This window comes from Rhinopithecus roxellana, chromosome 1, assembly GCF_007565055.1.
Source record: "Rhinopithecus roxellana isolate Shanxi Qingling chromosome 1, ASM756505v1, whole genome shotgun sequence".
NCBI lineage: Eukaryota > Metazoa > Chordata > Mammalia > Primates > Cercopithecidae > Rhinopithecus > Rhinopithecus roxellana.
Window position 1 is genome coordinate 13,486,131 of NC_044549.1, and position 16,631 is coordinate 13,502,761.

Below are 16,631 nucleotides of genomic sequence, written 5' to 3' on the forward strand. Positions count from 1 at the left end.
TCAGGCTGGCGCTGGACTTGCTCATGTGCCTAAGATGATGAAGGTTACTTCCCTGTTTAAAAAAAAAAAAAAAAAAAAAAAAAAAGTATGCTCTATGCGCGTTGAAAATCACTGTGCCAGATCTAATAAAAAACCACGATACCACTGGGTGTAGAAATACAGAGACCATCTGATCCAGGCTGTGTATTAGTGTCTTTCCGAACCACAAAGAACTCACAGAGTTATGATCACATTGAACACAGTAAAGGAATAACTATAATCATTTTTTTCAATTATACAAACACGATTGACTTTTTAACGAAAGACTGCTATTCTTTCAATAACACACGTTTCTCTCGCATTTCAGTTCCTTTTGCACTCACACTGCCATATGACACTCCTATCAAGCCTCTGATTTCTTCGGTGAGTTAAACAACAGAGCATGGATAGCAAACAATAAAATAGCTACTTTTCATGGAGCACAAAAGAGGGTGCATTTTCCTCAGCATCGCAGACTCATCACAACTTCTGTGTTTCCTGTCCCATGGGCGAAGCCCCCACTCCCACCCAGTCTCCTTCCTGAGCAGCTCTGGGCTGCAGAGCCAGCAACGTGCCATCCCGCTCCGCTTTGGCGCCCGCTGAAGACGGCACTAGGACCCAGGGAAGTCCCCGAGCGGGGTTCGCGGAAAGGCAGCCAGACTCCTCCTTATCTCCAGTGTCAAACTTGACATCAGCCTGCGAGCGGAGCATGGTAACTTCTCCAGCAATCAGAGCGCTCCCCCTCACATCAGTGGCATGCTTCATGGAGATATGCTCCTCTCACTGCCCTCTGCACCAGCAACATGGATTGTCACCTCTCCATCCTCCTCCTTCTCAGCTGCTCTTTTCTCAACTGCTTCGGGGAACTGATTCCGCCGCCTTCCAATGAAGGTAAGCCAGGTACCACGACGCGCGGAGCCCTGCCCCGCGGGCTCACGCTCTTCAAAGCACGTTCTCACCGAAGCCTTGCACGTCGGGAAGGTGCCTCCGAATAGAGCAGTTTGCTCGGAGCGTGAACGAAAGATGTGCCTTTTTTTTTTTTTTTCCAACTCTCTTCTAAAACACTTCAGAAGATAATTTTAGATGGTCTAAACCTTGAAAATGTGTTTTTAATTTGATACCAATTCGAGCAATTACCTTGTTTGCCAATTTGAACAGAAATAAAGAAAGAAAATCCTCCAGCGTTGCAACCCAGTTATGTTAATTGCCAAATAGCCAAGGCAGTATTTTATTTTCTAATTATGACCATGTGGTACTCCGAGAAGTTTGAAAGAAAATTCAGCCTTCCTTTCCTAGACTCTTTAGTATGTTTAAAGGTAATGACAGGTTGTTCCTACTTGGGATCATGGCATTTATGAATGGACTAAAGGGAAATCAGTTTGTCGAAGCGGAGGTGCGTGTGTGTGTTTATGTTGCAAGGGCTGTGTTGAAGTTGTGTGTATCCCGCCAGGCAATGGTTTGCACTGTGGTACAGGTTCTAATGAGCAGCATATGCCACATTAACATAAGTAATATTTGCAGGAATTACAATAAGCTTAGGTTGGATTCTCTTTGTTTAAAGGCTTGTATACAAATAGGAGAATGTATTTAATGAATAGTGAATAGCTCCTGGGAAGATACAGTAAATAACTGAATAGTAGATTAATAGAGAATGTTCATATGCAGCAAATGGCATTTCTTTGATGTTGTGTTATTTATTATCCTCGTAATGAGCATTAATTCCTTTTCAATGGGTTAAAGTGCAAATCTAATGTTAAGGACACCAATGTGTTCTATAAGATTGGGTACTTAATACATACATTTCTTTCTCCTATATACCTTTTGTGATCTATTCCTAATGACTTGTGAATGCAGTCACTAACTCTTAAAACAAACTTCTCTAAATAATTGATTAGTTTAAAGCCACACTTACAACATTAATTTCCTCTCAGTGATTTTGAACTTACAACAATAACATATAGCAATTTATTTTGCAAGTTAACAATACTGAGCAACTGATGTGCAAACGTCATGTTATATACATCACTCCTTAGAAAATATATTGTCAAGCCAATACTGTTGTATATTGTAGAGTGTACCTTAATTTTAAAAACACAAGCAAAAACAAAACATTTAGAAAGTTTTTTATTAAATGTAAAAACTGCCTGATACTCGGTGACCTACTTTCACTGCTAATAGAGCAGTAATTTATCTCCTTCCTTACTGACTGCCTTTATCAATTTGGCAGATTTCATTAAATTTTCTGAATCTTTTTTCTAAGTAAGAAAATAAAAATTCTAAAATTATAAGAATCAAGAAAATGATCTTACACACAAACAACTTTTTCTTTTACAACCCAAATTAAAATGTTTATTTGAAAGTAAGAGTCAATCATTCTTCCTGAATGAAAGGTAAGAGTATTCATTTGTATAATGGGTAACATGTATAATAGGTAACATATCAATAAATTAAAATTAACGTTTTAAAATTTTTTGTCCTTCACAGATATTAAAATATTGACAATAACTAGAAAAATAGTGTTAAAATTCCCACATTGCCATGATAAATTGTATTTTCCAGATAGGATATTTATGAACTATGTAGATAATGGATATTACTGAATTAATTATGCACAAGAATGTGGTAATTAGTCAGTATTTTTGTGGAAAACATAATCTTTAAGTAAACTGCAAGAGAAAAAAAAAGACACCAAACTATTTCACACTTACGTAAAATTAATCAGTATTAATTTAATGATACAGAGTTAATCAAATGCAAATTGCTTTTAAGCCTCACCTCATCTATGTTTGGGGATATAATGTGCATAATTATAGAGACAGGTACACATTAACAATATGTATATAGAAAGGTAAATATATTCAGAAAGCTGACATAATTACATTTAATTTCCTTGGATAAAAGTTTATCCGTCGTTCATGGGATTATTCTTTCCAGATTGTGTCCTATGGGTAGTGTCTCTTTTCCTTCCTGTGATTATGAAGGGAAGCTTTGAAACAAATTTAAGATGATTTAACTTAGATAATACTTGAGTGAGATTTTAAATATTCATCCATAGCTTGGCTCTCAGTTGAGTTGAATAACATGAAAAGTGAAAATGCCAAGTATGTGCCCAGATTTCCATGCAATTTTTCTAACAATGTAATTTAAATAAAAAGCAATTCCTTTGAAAATGTATCTATGAGAGGAGTGATTTTAAAATAATATTAATGTAGTTTTCTGATATAATTTTTAAATTTGAAATATGAAATACTAGACTGTATTTAAAATACTATGATTGAAATATTTCAACGCTGTAAAAAAGGTACGAGAAATTTACTAGAACATATTTACTAGAATATAGTCTTCGATCTGTTATGAAGTTAGGCATAAGAGAACCAAAAGAGAACAAAACCAGGCCATTGACTCAATTGCTAGGACATTTGCAGTTGTGTGATTTGTTTTTAAATTTGAGATTTACTCATTAACTATCAATATTAAAATGCCATGGATCCCTGATAAGAAAAATAACTTAGAAAATATTTAATCTGAATTTTCCTTCTATTAATATATTTACAAATATCTTTCTTATATGCTTTCAAGAAAATGACTCCAGGTGATAATAGAGACTCATCAATGATAACAGATATTCATAATTCCATTGATCACTTGACTCAGCAATTGACCTATATACTTAAACAGAGCTTTATAAAAACTTTATTAAATTCTTATCAGCTCTCTCTGTTTACATGGCTTAAGAAAAGACTTTTAATGGGAAATCAGCTGTTTTTCATGGCAACATATGATTGCTACACTATGTATTATTTTAAAAGTTCATATACTTACTCCTAGTTTCCATACCAGAGGGATGATTAATGGTGAACAGAAATAACATTGGAACAAAGTTAAAACTGGATATAAAATAAAATTATCAACTATGGTTACTTCAACCCTTTCAGAATTCGTAAAAGTACTTTCTTTAAACACTTTTATACATTTATGGCAGTCTGGAGTACAATGCACTATTAATTCATCGGTACATAATACACTAAATCACTTTTTCTATCCAAAAGAGTTCATAAATTGGATTAACATTTATCTAGAAAGCTCTTTATATTGAAAATAAAGTATCCAAAATAAAAGTGAATAAAATTAAATACTCATATTTATATACTAGTTTTTTAAAAGACTGTTTTTGAGTTGCTAAGACACTATTTCTGTGAAATGCATTTCCCTAAATATAGATATTCTAAATACTAGAGGAAACTATGTGATTGTTTAAAACTTAAAAGTAAATTTTGCATATGAATATTATAAGCCTCCCTTTGAGTATTAGGCAAATGTTGGAGAAAATAATCAATCTTTTTCATTTTTAAAAATTACTATAAATTGACATCACTTTTCATATATAAACACTTTTCCTCAAATAAGAACACACTGTGATTAAAACATTAATAGAGAACTAAGCTATCATATCATCTTTATACGTTTTTTGGTTTGAAAGAGGGTTTACATTTGCTTTTAATAGCATTTCATCATGCTAGACTAAATAATTGAATGCATTATACATTTTTGTAATTTAATAGCTCTCCTAATAGCTCACCCCTACATCCCCCCACCTCCATGGTTAACTGTGCTATTTGCCTGAAGGTAGGAGAAACCTTAATTTCACTATTTTATAACCCACAACAGTTAACACTTGACCTAGGTCATTAACAGGATTATCAGCAAATTTGTTTAAGCTTTTACTGACAATCTGAATTGCTAGGATAATATTTTGAATGTCCTAAAGAAACTTTTTGTAACCTCTCAAAATCTATCACGAAATTAATTCATTCTGAATCTATATCGTTGTAAAGACTAGTATTGATACTAATAATTTGAGTGGTGAAAGTGTTCACTCGGATACCTCAATCTCCTTATTTTTATATTTCATAATCACACTATTCCAGTCTTTGTCATAAATGAGCAATTATAAACTATTTAGATATTACATCTTCTAGTAATAACAATAGATTTATCAATACAAAAGTTTCACCTGTAACTATAAATATTTTTAATTTTATATTTTTTATTATTGTTACCGCAGTTGATAGGATTTTCTTTTTCTTTTTTTTTTTTTTTTTTTGCCTATTTTAAGGTTAAAAGTTAGTTGGATATACTTCTAACTCAGAAGTGACTGGACCTATAAAAGGGAAACTACATGTAATAAAACACCATTGCCACGTGTTAGATCATGGTTGTATTTTGTATAAAGTTGTCTTTCCATGAAACACTAGAAATTGGAAGCTATAATGAAAAACACTTTAATACAAAATTGTGAAACAAAATATTGTACAGAATCAGATCTTAGTTATTTTTAACATTTTTTAGTAGGTTTAGGAAGTTTTAGGTAAAGTTTTTCAGTTCTTGAATTTAATTATGGCTGGCTCCTTGGTTATATTAACAACTTAGTAATCTCACATTGCTCTTAATAAGTTTATTATAAAATAAATGATTTAGTAACATTCTTTATGTATTGCCTACATTTAACATTCAAATTTTGGTGTGTTCTTCAAGGGCCCAATATTTTAAATACTTTTTCACAATAACTTTCTTTATAATGTTAAAATCCTTTCAGAAATTCAAATTTTTTTGAAATAAAATGTATGCAATATTTACATATCAAATAGTTACTTTTGCAAAGGATTTTTAAAGGCAAAATATATTACCACAATATATTTGATTTACCAATTTCAACACAAATGAAAAAAAAAAAAAAAAAGTGTTCCTGAGAGTTACATTTTCCAAGTCATAAGACCTTCAGGAAAATCTCAATAAAACTTTCCTCAAATCATCAAACTCGATAAGTTTTTATAGACGTTTACTAAAAAAAAAAAATCTGTGATCTGGGCTACTTCTTATTTGAATCATTTTTTCAACGATTCTGTTTGGCATAAATACTAGATATAAGGGGAAACGTGTATTTCTTGAAGAACATTAAGTTTTACAAGTAATTTTCTGTCAAGATCCTCAAATTTGTTTATTTTTTAACCTGCACATTTTTTCTTTAAAATATTTAATAAACCTTGTTCCTTTAATTCCTGTTTGAGAGAAGATTTAGAAGAACAGACACAGGTGTCTCCTTTTGGGTTCTGTTTTCAGAGATCTGGATCTTATCATCAGGGAGGGTCAATAAAGGGCTTTTACCAAGTACAAAAGTAGCTTTCCACAGATTTTTTAAATAAAGGGTTGACCAGTAGTGTGAAACATTCATTATATTATTCATCCAGGTATACAGAAAACCAGGATTAGAAATTTACTTCTCAAAAATTTGGAAACCTTAGCTAACTCTTCTGTAACAACTTTAGAAATATTAGGAAAAGCCATATTGTGACATTTATAAAATGCAAAGTCTTCCAAGTCACAAATCAATCCCCCTAGGAAGACATCCCTCAACGTGTTCAGGGTGTGGATACATGTGCGCCACTTGCTTGATTTCATTAAGTCTGTTCCCAGCTGTTGGTATCAGGTAGTTCTTGGAACCTGGCAGGAGGTTTTCTCCAGGAAAAGTCTGAAAGTCAGCAAGTTTTAGTTTGCCTCCTACCAGCTTCCTTTGTAAAAAAAAAAAAAAAAAAAAAAAAAAAAAAAAAAAAAAAAGAGAGAGAGAGAGAGGAGAGGGGAGGGTTGTCGTTTACAAAGAAAAAAGTTTTTGCAAGTGAAAATTTAAAAAGTTGATTAGAAAACTGGAGAAATAGAGAAAAGGTTTTAAAGCCAATGTTAATATATAAATCATTTGCTTAAAAGAAAGATATTTATCACATAAAACATCTGGTTAATCAATTTTTATTAAATCCCTAAAAACCCCGCACACTTAAAATGAGGTTGGGGTTGGGGGGCGGGGCTGCATTTCTTTGTTTCTCTTCTCAAGTTTACCCACTTCTGATTGTTTCCCAGAAGAAAATATTTTATCCAGGAAAGTTTTAAGAGTGTCAGCCAAAAAATGCTAAAATGCTTCCCCGTTTGAATGTCTGGACGAATGCATGTGGAGGGGTGGATGGAATGAAAACCAGTTCAGCAAATAAAGCCTCAAACTTGGAGTGATGTTATTAAATTGGAAGCCCTGAGTGTGGACATCCCCCAACCCTTCATTTTCTAAACCATGTCCCGCTGTTCCAGTCAAAGCAAAGGGTGAAAATCCACATAATCCAAACCAACATGGTGAAGTGAGAATAATAGGTGAGGAAGGAGGAGGAAAGCAAGTGGCAGCACTGCACAAACAAACTGTTGTGAATACTCCTCGCCATGGACAGGAGTGGCCACAGGAGGGGACACTGCGTTTCTTTTTCTTCGCCCTACACTTCCCACATTTAATAAAGCAATCTTCATTAAATTACAAAAGTGTGTCCTGCGAAATTTTAGCACAAAGCAGAGCTGTACGGGTAGAGACAGTAATGTGGCAAAAGAGAGATGAGCAAGTGCTCCTTGCTGCCACCACACCCACCGTCAGGGTTGCCTTAACCACAAACTATTCTCCACTAGGTCCAGGCTCATTGGTGCAAAGGGAAAACAACCGTGTCTCTCAACAGTTCACTGCTTACTCACTCCGCATCAAATTAAAGATGAGATTTAAATAAATAAATAAAGCAATAAACATCTCCGAGTGCGCATAAAGCAGTCCCAGCCCTCTGGAGGCCAGCGGGTTCTTTGTGCAGGAGACTCTCAGCGACTGGCTGCCAAAGTCAGTTCCCGGAGCGCGACCAGGGTGCCGCGGCCTCCGTCCCGGGGTAGGGTGGGTGGGCGAGCGCAGTCTGATGCTCTTTTGCTCCGGGTTTCCGCCTCCGGGCGGACGGTGTAGGCTCTGCGATGTAGGCTACAGCTAGCAGAGCGCGAAGGTGCAAAGTTACGCGAACACCAGCGCCGGGAGGAGACTGGAGCGCGCGAGAGGCAAACGTGCGCCCTCTGCCTGCTGCCTCGGATCTGCTGGCACTGGGAGAGCACGGCGTCCTCTTTAACACCTGGACCCTTCTTACCTGGGCGTCAGTAAGACGCCAGAGTCCGTGCGCCTTGGACTGGCCTGGCAGGTCCTGACCTGAGGAATACACTTTGATTCAGGATCTACCATCGTCCTGCCGCCTTTTACATTGCTGTCAGCTAGGCTTTTCAGTTTGATGTTTGGAAGTGCTGTATCTCTTTTCCATCCATTTTCATGGGTTCACCAGGTGACAGCCAAGGGAAGGAGATATTCTGCAAGGTTCGCTGCAGGACTGAGAAAGCATCTCTTACTGGGTGCGCTTGGTTGAGACTCACAGGAGTTGCCTCATACGCCCTGTTGTCCAGCTTGCTGATTTCTAACCCTATCCGTTTACTATTTCTTCATCTTTTGGACATTCAACTCTTTTGTTGTCGCCAGACTAAAATGAAGAAATTTATTTTTTAGAAAAATTTTCTTTAAAACTACCTGCTAATGCCACCTGTTAGGCCCCTAGTAATTGCTGAGGGGGTGTCGGTAAACTTGGCCCCGTGCATATTCAAAAGTTGTCTGTGTTCTCCCAAAGCCCGTGTTTGACTGACACCCTTTTATTAAAATAGGATTTTTCCTCTTCCAATATTGGGAGTACGGGTAGGTAATGGGCCAGAGAGAGTTTCTGGGAGCTGTGCTATCGATATAGGTTGGTGGTTGGATGATCCTGATGCTTCTGTGGCTGTGTTAGAACTTCAGTATTTTTCATAAAAGATGGTATTGTTAAATCCTGTAGACTTCAAGACTAATATATCCTCAGTACCATGTTCAACATTGAGAAAATAATTGTTCAGTGTTCTGCTGGCAAACAGATTTTTCCCTTACATTATCATTCATGACTTACTGAACCTCATTTAATCATTAAAGCACCCCTAAAATAGGTAATGTGACATTTCCCATTGTTAAACTGAGGAAACTGAGAAAATGGATCCTAATAAAGTAGTAACTAAGCCAACCCCTCTCTCTTGTCTTTGTCTTTTGATTTTAACCTCATATGTTTTCTTCTAGACACAAATGCCTATGAACTAGGGAGGTATCCTTGTCAGGAAAAGCACTAGCTTCTCAACCTTAATCCCAGTGACTGTACTAATTTGTCTTCTGACTTTGCAAGGACAGTTTAGAAACAATCAGAAATTTGTAGTGAAAAATTGAAGGAAACCATATAAATGAGAGTACTTTGGAACTATAAAATGGTTCCACTCATAAGTTATGATTATCTGCATGCATGGGTGGGGAACCCACTAAGAAACTAAGTTAAAGGAATTTGATGTAGACAGAAGAGTAGATAAAAATATCTGTGATGACTTTTCTTCACAAGTTCTTACCTCTATGACACTCAAACACTCCTTTCCTCACCCTGGAAAGAAGATTTTATCAAGCATTCCATACATACAGATAGTGAGGAAATTGTCAATATAACCAGAGTGTGATTATTTAGGGTTATGTGTAATAAAAATGAAGTGTTAATTAACAATTGGAATTGTCTTAAAGGTCAGTAATAGAAAAAAGAACATGGTCCAAAAAGTAGACTTTAGTCTCTGTGGAAATTTTCCCCCACTTAAACTATAATTTTTAAATTACTTAAGATGAGAAAATAAATTTTAGTGATTTAGCTCTTCTTTCATAAAAACACTTGTATTCTATTTAACTGCAGCCATTGAGAAAAGGTAGCTAAAACAGGCTTTTGAAAGGTAGCAAATTAAGTTGGGGGCAATTATATTTTTCATGTGGGTATTTCAGCACATATGTTTTGCATTAATTGCTGCAATAAATTCTGTTAACCTGGCAAAGAGCAAAAATAGCATATTGATGACATCAGGCCTCCACAGCAGAAAGCAGCTTTTAGTATCTTGCTTTCTTCACTGTAACATAAAAAAAAGAAGAAAAAAAAAAAAAGACTAATGTGTTATCCGTTATGTTCCCAAAGAGTTAGCCAGTCTTTCAAGCTATTGGCATGTTTTCCATGAACAAAAGTGAAGACTTAGCAACAAACTTTTTCCCCTTACTTCTAGAGAATTCATGTCAATTACTCATTTTCCTATTACCTGATTTTTTATATTCATATTTGTTACTCATTTCCCTATTATTTGATTTTTTTATATTTATCTTTGGGTTTTCAGAACTCTCTCACATCAAGGCAAATGTAAACTGACTTTAAAGACTCCAAACTGAGCTGTCTTCCCTTTTAAGACAAAAATCTTGACTGATTACGTAGCAGGGCCTCAAAAGGGACTTGAGCAAATAGATAATTGTGGGTTAATTTTATTACCGAGAGGTTCATTTAGTCAATATCAAAACTGTTTCTTCTTGCTTTTTGAATGCATTCATTTTGAGAAGGTTAATGTATGTTTTTTCAATTAATAGTTAAGAAAAATAGATGAATAAGCTCTAAGGTCCAGTAAGTGTAAACTGCCTCCTACAAGGCTTTAAAATTTTACTTTTTGCCTCTGATAAAGTTGATTGATTTCCAATCAACAGGAAATTGTAACAAATTGTAACAGTTCCTATCTACTTCAGATTGACTAAGGGAAACACAGAGCAGCTTGTTAGTAGTCAATATATATTTATTTCCTGATTTCAAACCCAATTTAGCAATTAATAAAACTGTATAGCTTTTAAAAGGATCTAGTCTTTCATTGCATATGATGGCAGTCTTCACACTGAGGGAAAGTCTGGGAAGCTAATTTGCAATGTCTTCCATGTGGATTATCTAACTAATCCTCTGGGTAAGCAAAACACCACTCACAGGAAAAGTCTATTTGCAGCACTGTGTGGTGTGTTATATCACCAACAGAATTGTCCTCTTACAAAACTGAGCTATTCCCAAACTGTAAGCAAAATTTTATGAATAAATATATACCTTTTGACCTCTCTATGGCACAAAATTTTATTTTTTTGAATTATAAACATGTGGTGTGAAGAAAAAAAAAAAACCATTGATTTATTTGTCACTATCTAATCTCGTTCATTTTCCCCAACTGTTCTCTAATCATCTATAATATTCAAAGGTGGCAAAAAGGCTACAGTTATATACAAATCCCCCTCGAATAAGTCACAGCTGATCATGGTAGATTTTGCTTTCTTACAGAATAAAAGAACTGGCAGCATCATAGAAAAGTAGAACTAGAATTAAAGCAGATTGTTACTCTTTAATGAAATCTATAAACACCACCAAATCTAGTAACTGCCAAATATTGGAAATATTTTCAAAGAGGCAGTACAAAGAAATTAATATTTTTCTCTTGGTTTGCTTTTACTATCTGGTTTGCCGTAGATAAGTTAATGCTCATTTACATTAGATAACTCAAAAAGATAAACTTAGAGATTTTATTATAGTATTCTTGACACTTCTGATCTAAATTACGATTTGATTGTCCTTGTTCTCTGAAAAAGAAATTTCCACGTGTAATTATGGTGTTTCATGTGACTAAACTAGTTAATCTATGCTTAACAATGGTGTTTCTTTCTATATTTTCAGATACAAATGCTTATCTTTGACATTTGTACATTGAATAAGGAAAATTTTTCTTACCTTTGAAAGTGATGTTCTAAATCATACTAAAAGTTTTAATATTCCCACAAAAAATATAAAATGAGAGGAAGAAAACTAAAAAGATATAAAATTAGTAATATTCCTTTAAATTTTTCTTTCCAAAGGTGATCCTTTGGAAATTAACTCAGCATTTTTTTTTTTTTTTTTAATGTTTGGCCAAGTTTGTAGTAGGTTTACTACCCTAACCCTATTAGTGAAAACTTTGGAACACTAAATGTAATGTCAAAGACACACGTTTAAGAATCATTAAAACGAGTCAAGAAAAAGGTTGATATATAACTAATTTTGTATTACATTATAATAAGTCATCTTTCATATTATAATAATTTATTGTTTGTGTTTGTTTATTTATCAAACTATTTACCTGAGGATTAGTTACCCACTGGAGTTTGAAAAAAAAAATGCTAGGGACTGGAATGCTCTGTGCTTTTGAAGATGTCAAATTCAATGGGATAAATGAATCTAAAATGAATACTTAAATAAAAATTGTTATAGGTATGAGAATTATGAAAAATATGATATGAATCTTTGGTGGAGGGTGCAATTTAAGTACCAGAACAGAGTCTCTGAGAGACAGGGAAAATTTTTTTAAGGTAAAAGATAATAATAAATTCCTAAAAACAAGGAGTAGGAGATTAACTGATTTGCTTAAGTTCATGGGGTGGGGATAATTTTAACCCAGATGTATTTTTAACTGCATGTAACTTTAAAAATAATTTAAATGAATATATAACAAAGACACATTTTTAAGAATGTCCACAATAACTAAATATTCAGAAACAGTTCTTATTAAGCACATACCTAAACTGATGTAAATTCTGTGTGAGTGCATGTGAATATATTGGAAACACACATGACTGAATATCAAAATAGAACCATTACCAAATAAAAACTTCTGTAGATGCTATTCCTATTATGATTACACTACCCAAAAATACCTCATTGGTCTTTTTTTTTTTTTTTTTTTTTTTGAGACGGAGTCTCGCTCTGTCGCCCAGGCTGGAGTGCAGTGGCCGGATCTCAGCTCACTGCAAGCTCCGCCTCCCGGGTTTACGCCATTCTCCTGCCTCAGCCTCCCGAGTAGCTGGGACTACAGGCATTCTACCATCTCTTTCATCAATAAAGTAAAAGTTTTCTGACTATTCCAGTGCGGAGTTTGATGCTTTCCATTGACACCATGCTCCTAAGATGTAAAGGAAAATACTAGTGTTTTGAAATAAACTGCTAAGAATGTGGTACCATATTTGATCCTTTGTGGACCAATATACAGACCCAAAAACAAACCTTGAAGAGTTTGTTTATGTGTGTGTGCCTATGTTTGTAGATGTCAGTCAAATTTGTATTGTCACGATCAGAATAAATGATACACATGAGATTTTAGACAATCCAGATATTCTGCAGAATATGATGAAGTCAAAGCTTTATTCTGATTGTAGTTTTCCAGAAATTTGTTTAATCAGGAAACCAATTTCTTCTACAGTGGGGTTCTTTCAAAACAAATACATGTGTATGTATGTGCACATGTGTGTTTGAGGATGCCAAAATATCCAGAGGATGTTTTTAAATTTAAACTTACTTTTGACTCATCACTACACTCTTTGTTTCCTATGCTAGAATTTTGAATCTTTATATCCAAGGGACTTCTAGGAACAATTTTATTTCTAAAGGAAATATTATATTACAGTTATTCTGTAGGCCAATTTTCTTCTTCTATTTTCACAGCCAACAGTCAAACTCTGAGTGAATAGAGAGCCTGTACTATCTGGATGTCGATATTCTACATTTCATGATAATACTATTTTTTAAATACCAAGATAGACTGATTTTATGGGGTGAAGGCAAAATGCATATGCTGTAGTTTAAACTGCTATTTCCCTTAATGACTATTTGTATTTCATAATTGAGTAATATGTTTTCATTTTTCACTTTTTAATCTTTCAAAAAGGTCTCTCTGAATTGGATGTAAACAAGTCATTCTATTACTTCTGGAACACTTTAAAAAGCAAAACTGTGAAAAATAAAATGCTGTTTACATAATAATGTCCTAGTTTTAGAAACTTACATTTTGGGAGACACATTTTACTTGTCTGAATGATTCATAATATCAGTTAACAATGGAGAGAAACAAAGAGCTGTTATTTAAGTCAGGCTGTTAGTGTACTAAAAATTCCCTGGCAGTAGATCATCACAACTCATTTATGTGAAAGGATTATTTTGTTACAAGAACACATTTCCTACTGATATCTTGATACCTGTTTGTTCCATAATAGTTTTGGTATCAGTATGACGTTTATATTTCTCTGATTAAAAGAGGAAAAAAGAAAATTTCAACACTTTATAAACAGCTTAGGACTGACATTTACTAAAGTGTCCAAGTTTCTAGTAGAATTTTGTTCTACGTTATTTCCTGAGTCACTCTAGTTACAAAAACACAGACTCATCTTACTGTGAGACTCCGTTTTGCTTCCAAGGAGTCCCCCTACTGTTGGCAAAGATTGAGATGAGACAGCGAATTGCAATTTCTTCTATAACTAAGATATTGATAGAAATTAATCCAAAATTATTGCCCAGGAGAAAAAGCTAATGAGAAAGAGTAAGTTAAGGGCAGAAATCTTCTCATATCACATAACCAGGCTGTTAAAATACCACCTGACAAAAAAGTTTTTTCATAACAATGTTTAACATGGCAGCATTTAAAAAATTATTACATCGGCCTGTCGCGGTGGCTCACGCCTGTAATCCTAGCACTTTGAGAGGCCGAGGCAGGCCGATCATGAGGTCAGGCGCTCAAGACCATCCTGAGTAACGCGGGGAAACGCCGTCTCTACTAAAAATACAAAAACAGAATTAGCCGGGCGAGGTGGCGGCGCCTGTAGTCCCAGCTACTCGGGAGGCTGAGGCAGGAGAATGGCGGGAACCCGGGAGGCGGAGCTGGCAGTGAGCCGAGATCGCGCCACTGCACTCCAGCCTGGGCGACAGAGCGAGACTCCGTCTCAAACAAACAACAACAAAAAATTACATTCTAATTTTAGCTGTTCATCTGATAAAAATTGCATAAATTAAAATTTCTGTGATAGAAAATGCTGCTAAATTTAACACAGTTTACAGGAACTTTTATCTGCACACAATTGAGGCATAATAGTTGACTTAGTTTATAGTACAATATTTTTATAATGTTTTATCTGTGAAATAAAATACTGATTAGATCTATTAAAATATTTTGGCTGATCCCGGTGACTCGCGCCTGTAATCCCGGCACTTTGGGAGGCCAAGGCGTGCGGATCACGAAGTCAAGAGATCGAGGCCATCCTGGACAACATAGTGAAACCCCGTCTCTACTAAAAAGTACAAAAATTAGCTGGGCGTGGTGGCCCACGCCTGTAATCACAGTTACTCTGGAGGCTGAGGCAGGAGAATCGCTTGAATCCGGGAGGCAGAAGCTGCGGTGAGCCAAGTTTGTGCCACTGCACTCTAGCCTGGCGACACAGGGAGACCCCATCTCAAAAATAATAATAATAAATAAAATAAAATAAAATAATGCTTGGGTAGAAAGAAAATAAATAAATACAAATAGGAAGTCCACAGGAACAATTAAATTAAGAATATGAAAGTAGATAAAAGTTGTTGCAATACAGAAGTACATCAAAAAAACTATCTTCTCTAAACTTCTCAATGTCATACCCTGGTGCGTACAGTAAAACAGAAAAGCTGAGCTTTGGTGAATCCTATCAGAAAATATTTGTCGATTTCTTGATTCTGTATTATGTTTGACCAGAGAACTACACAGAGAATTATAACACTGAGAAAAAATTTTATTTCTTTCTGTATCATTTTCTTCAATTTGTGACATTTAAATATATTTAGAAGCAGATGGAAGAGCTCTGTGTAGTCCTGTAACCTAGAGCAAAGTTATTCTGCTTATTATAACAGAAAGTGATGAAAATGATAAAGATAAGTATTTGTGAAATGAGGCTGGGACAATTACAGTGATGGTGTGCATAGAAAGAAACTGTCATTACTCTTTAGTAAAAACAAGATGTATTCAAAGGATGGGCTTATTTTCTATTTCCACTTACTTATTTACTAACTTAAATAGAATCACGACATTATAAACATTTCCAATTTTATAGTTATTTGTACTTGGTCATAAAAGTCCCTTATAAATGAAGGTTTTAGGCCGGGCGCGGTGGCTCAAGCCTGTAATCCCAGCACTTTGGGAGGCTGAGACGGGCGGATCACGAGGTCAGGAGATCGAGACCATCCTGGCTAACACGGTGAAACCCCGTCTCTACTAAAAATACAAAAAACTATCCGGGCGAGGTGGTGGCGCCTGTAGTCCCAGCTACTCGGGAGGCTGAGGCAGGAGAATGGCGTAAACCCGGGAGGCGGAGCTTGCAGTGAGCTGAGATCTGGCCACTGCACTCCAGCCTGGGTGACAGAGCAAGACTCCGTCTCAAAAAAAAAAAAAAATAAATAAATAAATAAATAAATAAATGAAGGTTTTACAAGAGAACTTGTGCATTATTATATGAGTTTGAAATTCTTTAGCCATTAAAGCCTACACCTTGAAATGATTGTTTAATAATTATTTATAACTCAGTTTCATAAAATGCAACTACAGCATTACCACAAAGCCTATGGGTATATTATTAGGTAATTGTAAAGATCTGCTTCAGTAAAAAGCTGTGGCATTTAATCTTAAAAACCTTTTAGAACTGTCTGCATGTTTGTAGCACTTAAAAATCTTTCAAGGTGTGAATATTAGTTTCATTCTCAGTCTTTCTAAGTGGACAAGTAGCCACTATGAATCAGAATTTAGAAATGTCCTTTAAAAACCTTTATATGTTAATAATTCTCTAAAAATCAAAACTCCGGAAACTTGTACATTTTTAATCTGCCCTCACTAACTGGGAATATTTGTTTCAAGCCCTTATTTTAGTAACTGAGAACGTGAAAAAAAAAATCTTAGTTTGTTCCTTTTACTAAGAAGAAAAGATGATGTAAATTATTGGAATAGGCAATTCTTTGTGACACTGCCAATACTAATGAGCAATTTTACTAGGAGTGGACTTTTGATTGAGT

General features: G+C 35.0%; 1 protein-coding gene across 1 annotated transcript in view; it reads left to right on the top strand.

Annotated features, from left to right (window-relative positions):
- The first annotated feature begins 693 nt into the window (after positions 1-693).
- The window catches only part of EPHA3 (EPH receptor A3), a 373,049-nt gene continuing 357,111 nt past the window's right edge, over positions 694-16,631 (top strand). The window contains exon 1 of the mRNA XM_010382161.2: positions 694-909. Within this exon, the coding sequence (XP_010380463.1) occupies positions 822-909 (88 nt within the window). The 5' untranslated portion in view covers positions 694-821. The remainder of the gene's footprint in view (positions 910-16,631) is intronic.